Source organism: Mirounga leonina, unplaced genomic scaffold, assembly GCF_011800145.1.
Source record: "Mirounga leonina isolate KUSES-001 unplaced genomic scaffold, KU_Mleo_1.0 Mir_126, whole genome shotgun sequence".
NCBI classification, from domain to species: Eukaryota; Metazoa; Chordata; class Mammalia; order Carnivora; family Phocidae; genus Mirounga; species Mirounga leonina.
The window spans coordinates 14,301,712-14,309,913 of NW_023270314.1; the positions used below are offsets into that span (position 1 = coordinate 14,301,712).

Here is an 8,202-nt window from a genome sequence, read left to right on the forward strand (position 1 = left end):
CTTATGTCACTGCATGTCTCCGCATCTCCAGTTCCTAACTTCTACCACGAAAGAGTTAAATATTCTTAGGCTCCATCAGCTGTAAGTTTCTATTATTTGTAAATTGCGAGACAGGGCAGGGTTTTTAGAGCTCTGTTCTCAGGAAGAAAGGGAGAGAAATCCAACAGGAATTCTGGAAGCTATTTTCCAAAAATTAATCCAGGAAGTCAGAAACAATAAACTAGGCTAACAAACCATTTTCAAGAACCCCTTTATGAGAATTTACATTTTAAAAAGCCGTTGTCCCGGGAGCCAGGTGGATTGGGTCTCAGTCCTATTTCTAATACTCAATATTTGTGACTTTTTGTCACTTAACATCCCTGAGGTCGTTTTCTTAATCTGAAAAATGAAGGGGTTAGTTTTTGTGTTCATGCTAACCTAGCACTCTTAATGCTCAAAGTTTGGTCTGTGCACGAGGAACACAGGCTTCCCTGGGAGCTGGTGAGCAATGCTGAATCTCAGGTCCCTACCCAGGTGTGCTGAATCAGAATCCGCATCATAAGATCTCCAAGTGATCTGTACACACCTAACGCATCTTGTACATTTCCCCACTTCCATCCCTTGAAGACAGGTTACTGAGGTACTGAAGTTAATGTCCCAATTTTAGAAAACCACATTTCTTTAAAAACAAATGCTCTGTGGCTCTTTGTTAAATTATCCCATCTTTCCTGATGTGTGTGTAGGACTTTGTACAGTCTCTAAGTCTCTGGTAACTTCGTTAGCTCCTGTCTTTTTACTCCTAGAGATTAGCAGCTAAATTCATGAAAAGGACATACATGCTTCATTCAATTCACCTAATGAGCATTTATTGAGCAACTTCCATGGGCCAGGCCCTGTAATAACGCTCTCGGATACAAAGATCAGTAAGACTCTTTAAAGAAAACCATCAAGCCCATTGGGAGAGGTGGGTGATGAAGTCGGTATTGGGAGATAAGGCTATGAGGCTGTGGCTGCATGTCGGAGCTCTGGCTGTCTCTCCCGGGCTCCCATGACGTTTTATACAAATCTCTGCTCAACTACTTCTCACCCTGCAGGTTCATCTTTTCTTTACCTGACCGTTTGTTTGCCCCGTAAGACTGAGTTCCCCAAAGTCAGAGGGGGAGACGAACCATGAGAGACTCTGGACTCTGGGAAACAAACTGAGGGTTTTAGAGAGGAGGGGGCGGGGGAAGGGGGTAGCCGGGTGATGGGTATTGGGGAGGGCACGTGTTGTGATGAGCACTGGGTGTTATACGCAACTAATGAATCACTGAACACTACATCAAAAACTATACAGTGGCTAACTGAACATAATAAAAAAAAAAAGACTTATCTCCCTGAGGACGTAATTATGCCTCATTCATTCTTGCTCAGCACCCAGCCCAGCAAGAGTTTAATAAACGTTTATTGACCATTGACTAACAATGAGGAACATGAAGAGCAGCTCTTTGGGGTGTCTGTGTGCGCCCCTGTCTCCTGACTCCTGAGTTTGACTCCCCAATACCCTTTCTGCTTTCCTGGCTGTGGCCACTCAGCTTTTTCCTGAGCTCCTACTCTGATCACTGCCTTGCTCCTCTTACCTGAAGCCTCCTCCTTCCAGCCCTCCTGAACTGTGATACATGACAATTTATACATATCAACCTGTGGCTTAGCCTGTGAAGCTACTTGGAACAGACACTGTCCATCCCACAAAGAACAAGAAAACTGGAGCAGACCAGAACAAGCAAAGTGCCAATGGTCCTGCAAGGCTTCTCAGAAAAGTCCTCCTCCTTCGACACATCTGGGGATGGGAAGAATTTCACTTCCACATTCCTGTGAGACAGGCATTCATTTCACAGTCTTTTCTCCAGTCACCTGAGCTCATATATCTTATTTCCATTTATGAAACTTTGTTTTCAAATATACCTCCTTTCAATGTTGATGAAAAATGACACATTCTAGTATGAAATATGAGCAAATAAATGGAACTGATCTCCTGTGATAGTAATTCTTTCCATACCTGTTTAAATAATTTAATGGCATATGTTTGGTTTTGGATCTCCGCTCTGTATACCTCAAAAATCTCCCCTTCTCCAATTAGGAAGTCTTTGTGGAAATTTTTGGTTCCATCTCTGATGTTTTGAAAGCTCATGGAGGATTTAAACAATATTCCTTAGGAAGGAAAGTAGGGAGAAGATAAGTTACTTTTTCTCTCCTTAAGAATCAATGCCACCATTATAAAGAACCAGGACTTCCATATTAGAAATATATCAGAGCCCAGCAGAAAACCAGCAGGGCCCAGGAACCCAAACTGAAGCCCACCATGTGCTCTCTGCCCATTTACTCGGGTCTGGCACCCACCATTCCAGAGAGCAAATGGCTTTTTAGATATCTGAACAATAGCACTGTGATTCTATCACCCTTCCAAAGAGCTCAGCCAAAGAACTTAGTTGGGGAAACTTTTCCAAGATTCGATTTCTTTGTCATTAGATCAATGGGTTGCTTTTGACTCACTATGAACCTAAAACCATTTAAAAAAAAAACAAAAACAGAAACTATAGAAGTGGAAATTTTGTTATGACTAAACAATATTCTCCAAGCATGACTGATAGAAACATTTTTCATGAGCCAAATCCTCTCTATTCCTAACTTACTTCCTCAGAGTAAATTAGGAAGATGTTTTAGCTTTTCAAAAAATCATCTAAAGCAGAGATTGGGAGAAAACATTTAAAAGGTAATCGAATACATATCCAAAGGGAAAAGCTTAGCTAAATCCTTCGGAGCCCAATTTTGGCTCTATTTCTGCATTTTATGTTTGATTTAGAACTTACTGTTAAATCTTAAAGGACCAAAACCTTATCCAACTTTATCCAACTTTTCTATTTCTCTTTTGAACCAAAGAATATGCAGATTTAGTGGTAAAGAAGAGGCAAAGCAGCCTTACTAGCCATTAAAGTTTATCAGAATGATTCCCAGGTAGAACTAAATTATTCTCCCTGCTAATAAAGTAATAAAGTTGATATGGAAAATAATGGGATTTTCATAGTGACCTTCAGCATTGCTCTACAGATATCTCTAAAGATCTCTGCAAGGGCTATGGAAATTTCTAAAACTATATAAAACCCACTGTAATTTTTAAGTGTTTTCTGATGATACATAAAAATGCAAATTTCACTAATGGAAAATATGAAACCCCCCTAAGGGAAGAGGCCACTATTATATTCTCTATTGGCCAATGGATTTTTAAAATATCACCATAATATATCATCCATCAGAGCTCCTTGTCAGTCAAAACTGCAAATATTTTGATATCCATGAAAATTTTACCCTAAACCTGCATATTAATGAATAGTTAATAGGTTTATTGGCTATTTCTCTGTGTAAGTTAACTTAAAGCACAACATGATTGAAAGTAAAAAAAAAAATTTTTTTTTACCTTTTTCATTACGTTCAGGAATAAGAACATTATCCACTGTGACATTAGCTGTTTCCTAAGAGGAAATACAGACTGAAGTAATTCCCTTTCATAAGTCTAGAAAGAACAGAACCTTAACAGAAATCCAAAGCTCCCCCTGGACTATACAGTGCAATAGAGTAGAATCTAATTTAGAAAAAAAACTAGTAGAAAGCAAAGTTACTTTATTTAATTCAATAGTATTCATTGCTATATACAGTTAAGTCTTTCATACCACTGCAAAAACTCAATGTCATGGTTATAGTCAATTTTAAATGACTTCTAATGCTATAAAAACGATCACTGCCAATTTATTTGTTCCAATAAAACCAACAGCAACATGCAGAACGCCAACTAAAACAGGAAAATTAAAAACTAAATTAAGACAAATGCGCAGCTCACAGAGCTCTTAACAGTTCTAAGCCTCATCTGTGATAGATCACTGTGAGGAGAAAGCTCTTCACTCTTAAAACACTCACAAATCTAATTTCCTCAATCCCCAACTAAACAAAGAGTAATGAGAGAGCTGAGGCTTTTCTGGTTTGAGAAAAGTACCTGCAAATCCAGCATTTTTCTGTCTGACAATTTCATTCCCCATGCTCCATTATATATGCAACAGGATTCAAGGTTTATTATCTATGCACATACACTCTACCTTGGGTAACATGTTTGGAAATCCATCTCCCTGATGACTCTGCTCTGAAGGATTCAAGACTGCTCCTGAAAGAGAAATAAGGGAAGCTAGATACAAAAAAATTTTATGTCTCTAATAAACATGTTTTTTTTTCCTTTCTTAGACTGAAAATAAACACCTTGCTAGTAATGTTAATTTCTAAAGCTCAGTTTCATTCTCTTTGAATGGTTACAAATTTGCATATGTGAATAGCTTTCTAAGGATCAAATATTATGCAAACATGATTTTGTTCAGTTAACACATAAATACCTACCTTAGGTTATTGTTAGATATCATTAAAAATATTAAAGGATAAAGCAGAAAACTGAAAGGAAAAAGCAACATTGTATCAGCTTTTTGCCCATATACTTTAAAGTTTTACAATCATGGGATCATATCTCCCTAGGTTACTTTATTTTTTATCCTATCTTATGCCATAAGGTGTTAGAGGTGTGTGTGTGTGTGCGTGTGTGTGTGCACACGCATGGTCAACCACAAACACCTACCACCCCTTCCCGAATGCACACTGTAACTTCCATCTGTTCTATTTGAATTGAGGTAGTCTATGTAGTTTCCTACAAAAGATGAAAACCCTGAAATATTTTGCTGTCACATTGGACATTTTCATTCAGACTTCAGAAAAAATTTAATTCATCTTCTAGTTTTCTTAGATTGTATTCTATTTTAAAAATTATTTTGCTTAGAAGACCGGCAACAAAATGTAATCAATTAATAACAGACCTTCTTGAACAAACTACAAACCAATTAGACCTGGCAGACATTCTATAGAACATTCCATCCCCAACGGAAGAATATACACATATTTCACAAGTGTACATTGAACAGGCTCCAGAATAGACCATATCTTGTGCAAAAAAATGAGCCTCAATAAATTTGGAAGGATTGAAATAATTCAGAGCATATTCTCTGACCACAATGGAACTAAAATAGAAATCCATAACAGAAGGAAATTTGAGAAATTCACAAATACATGAAAATTAAACAACAAATCCATAAGTAACCAATGAGTTCAAGAAGAAATCACAAGGGAAATTAGAAAATACTTTGAGATGAATGAAAATGAAAACACAATATACCAAAACTTATGGGATGCAGCAAAAACAGTGCTTAAAAGGAAATTTATAGCTGTAAATGTCTACCTTAAAAAGGAAGAAAAATCTTAAATCAATTACCTGAATTTTTACCTTAAGGAACTAGAAAAGAAAGAGTAAACTAGACCGAAGGAAGCAGAAGGAAAGAATTAAGATTATAGTGGAAATAAATGAAATAGATAACATAAAAACAAAAGAGAAAACCAATGCAACCAAAGTGGGTTCTTTGGAATTATCACAAAATTGACAATCCTTTAGCTAGACTAACCAAGAAAGAAAGAGAGAAGACTCAAATTGCTAAAACCAAAAACAAAAGAGGAGACACAACTACCAACCTCATAGAAATAGAGAATTATAAGAGAATATGATGAACATCTGTATGTAAAAAATTAGATAACTGGAATGACGTAGACAGATTCCTAGAAAGATACAAACTGCCAAAACTAACTCAAGAAGAAATAAACAATCTGAATGGATGTATTGCAAGGAAAGAGACTGAATTAATAATCTAAGATTTCCCACAAACAAAAGCCCTACCACACATTTAAACAAGAATTAACATCAGGTCTTGGGGCGCCTGGGTGGCTCAGTTGTTAAGCGTCTGCCTTTGGCTCAGGTCATGATCCCAGGGTCCTGGGATCGAGCCCCGTGTCGGGCTCCCTGCTCTGCAGGAAGCCTGCTTCTCCCTCTCCCGCTCCCCCTGCTTGTGTTCCCTCTCTCGCTGTGTCTCTCTCTGTCAAATAAATAAATAAAATCTTAAAAAAAAAAAGAAAAAAGAATTAATATCAGGTCTTTACAAATTCTTCCAAAAAAGAAGAGGAAGTAACAACTCGCAAATCATTCTATGAGACCAAGGACTAAAAATATGTCTGGATGAAAAAGCCAAAAGAATAAGGATGCTGATTCAAAAGAATTTCCAGCCTAAGAGCCCTGAGTCTGTAATATAAGACCCAAGATCACTCAAAATCATTCTTGTTAAAGTGAATAAATCTAAAGTGGAATAAACAGAACAGGTGACATTAGAAAATTATTTTATTGACAAAGATGAATGGAAAAAGCTTCATGAGCTTTACTTATCAGGTTGCTCTAAATGGAAGGCAAGACGCAGCATCAGAAACAGACAAGACAAATAGAGGGAAGTATTAGGCCACTGTGAAATGGATAGCAGACAAGTAAGGTAAAGTTAGAGGCCATGACATAAAAACAGCAGTAAAGATAAAAGATACATCCCAGGGTTATTCTGCAGGTATCATTTGCACTAAAATACAGGGCAGGGGGCTGGGGGTGGGAGTAGAGTGGGGTGTGCCCAGGTGGCTCAGTGGATTAAGCTGCTGACTCTTGGTTTTGGCTCAGGTCATGGTCTCAGGGTCCTGGAATGAAGCCCTGAGTCCTGCTCCTGGGGAGTCTGCTCAAGGATTCTCTCTCTCCCTCTCTCTCTGCCCCTGTCCCCACTCGGGCATGTGTGTGCACGTGCACTTTCTCTCTCTCTCTCTCAAATAAATAAATAAATCTTTTAAGAAAACAAAATACAGGGAGGAGAATCCAATTATATTTTGACTTCTAATCATATGATAAAACTAATTATAAAAGTATATTTTACTCAAATATTGTGATTCTGTTTATGATTCAAATAGTTTCAGAGTTTTGGATGGAGAGCTCATTCTCCTAGCTAAGAATAAAACATTTTAAAAAGTGTAGTTTCTAAGTAAAGAATTTTAAAAAACTTAACAAGTGGTAGAGAGGAATGTGTTGTATAACTTAGGCAACAAGGAAAGAAAATTTCACCAAAAAAAAAAGTAATAAAAGCCTTCAGATAAAGCCTCAGGTAAGGAATCAGTGACATAGCATGACCAGTCAATGTCTTGAATAAAATGCAGTATTTACATTTACAAATTACATTTCCTATAAAATGGACTGAGAGCCACATCAAAAGAATCATAAATGTTTACCATAGTTCACAATTAAATGGATAGCTCGATGATGCCCCATCTCCTGGAGAATCTGTAAAAGGTCCCCGATGGTCTTGTTTTTCTGTGCCCAGGACCAAAGTAATTCTCTTGTTCCACTTTTACCTTGGTCTACATATTTTTCAATGTGACGAACATCCAGCCAGGTGCTTGAAAGTCGCTCCGCTGTGGAAATTGCAAAAGGGAGAACCAAAAAATAATTACTTTTATTGGAATACTTGTTTGGGGGCACTTGATATGTTTTATTTCATATTATTTATAATTTTTATTTTGAACTAATTTTAGCATCTACTTCCCACCCAACTTCTCCCAATGTTAACATCTTACATTACCTAGTACAATGATCAGAACCAGTGATAACTCAATTGCAGGCTTTATTCTACTTTCACCAGTTTTTCTACAAATGCCCTCTTCCTGTTCTATGATCCCACCCAATTTCCCACAGTGCGATTTGTTTTCACTTCTTCCTAATCTCCGTTCTCATGGTCTTCAGTCTTTCCTTGTCTTTAAGGACAGTAAAATACTATTGTGTCCTTCTCAGTGCATAGTATCAAGAGGTTCATGATGTCGGTGTCCTATCACTAGTGATCTTGATCTTGATTGCTTAGTTAAGGTGGTATCTGCCACCTTAGTAAGTTCCTTTACTATGAAATTACCTTTCCTTGTAAAATTAATAACTATGTTGGGGGAGATACTTTGAGACTATGGAAATACCCTGCTTCTCCTCAGATTTTACCCATAAACATTTGCATCCACCAGTGGATCTTTTCTATCATAATAATTATCGTGGTCTTTGCTTAATGGTGATCTTCTATTTTCCCTTCCTCCACCTAAGTTCATTAACTATAATTCTTCTGTAGGAAAGTGCTATCTATTCTCCCCCATTTAACTAACTTATTTATATCAGTATGGACTTACGAGTGTTTATTTTATTCTATAGCTTAAAATCCAGTATTATTATTATTATTATTATTATTATTATTATTATTATTATTATTA

At 37.1% G+C, this 8,202-nt stretch overlaps 1 protein-coding gene across 3 annotated transcripts in view; it reads right to left on the reverse strand.

The window, feature by feature from the left end:
• Positions 1–8,202, reverse strand: part of IRAK3 (interleukin 1 receptor associated kinase 3) — a 61,394-nt gene that overhangs the window by 25,282 nt on the left and 27,910 nt on the right. For all 3 annotated transcript variants that reach the window (XM_035002204.1, XM_035002205.1, XM_035002203.1), the window contains 4 exons: positions 7,186–7,368; positions 4,107–4,171; positions 3,434–3,488; positions 2,018–2,169 (listed from right to left, as the gene is read on the reverse strand). In XM_035002204.1, coding sequence (XP_034858095.1) covers positions 2,018–2,169; positions 3,434–3,488; positions 4,107–4,171; positions 7,186–7,368 — 455 coding nt within the window. The remainder of the gene's footprint in view (positions 1–2,017; positions 2,170–3,433; positions 3,489–4,106; positions 4,172–7,185; positions 7,369–8,202) is intronic.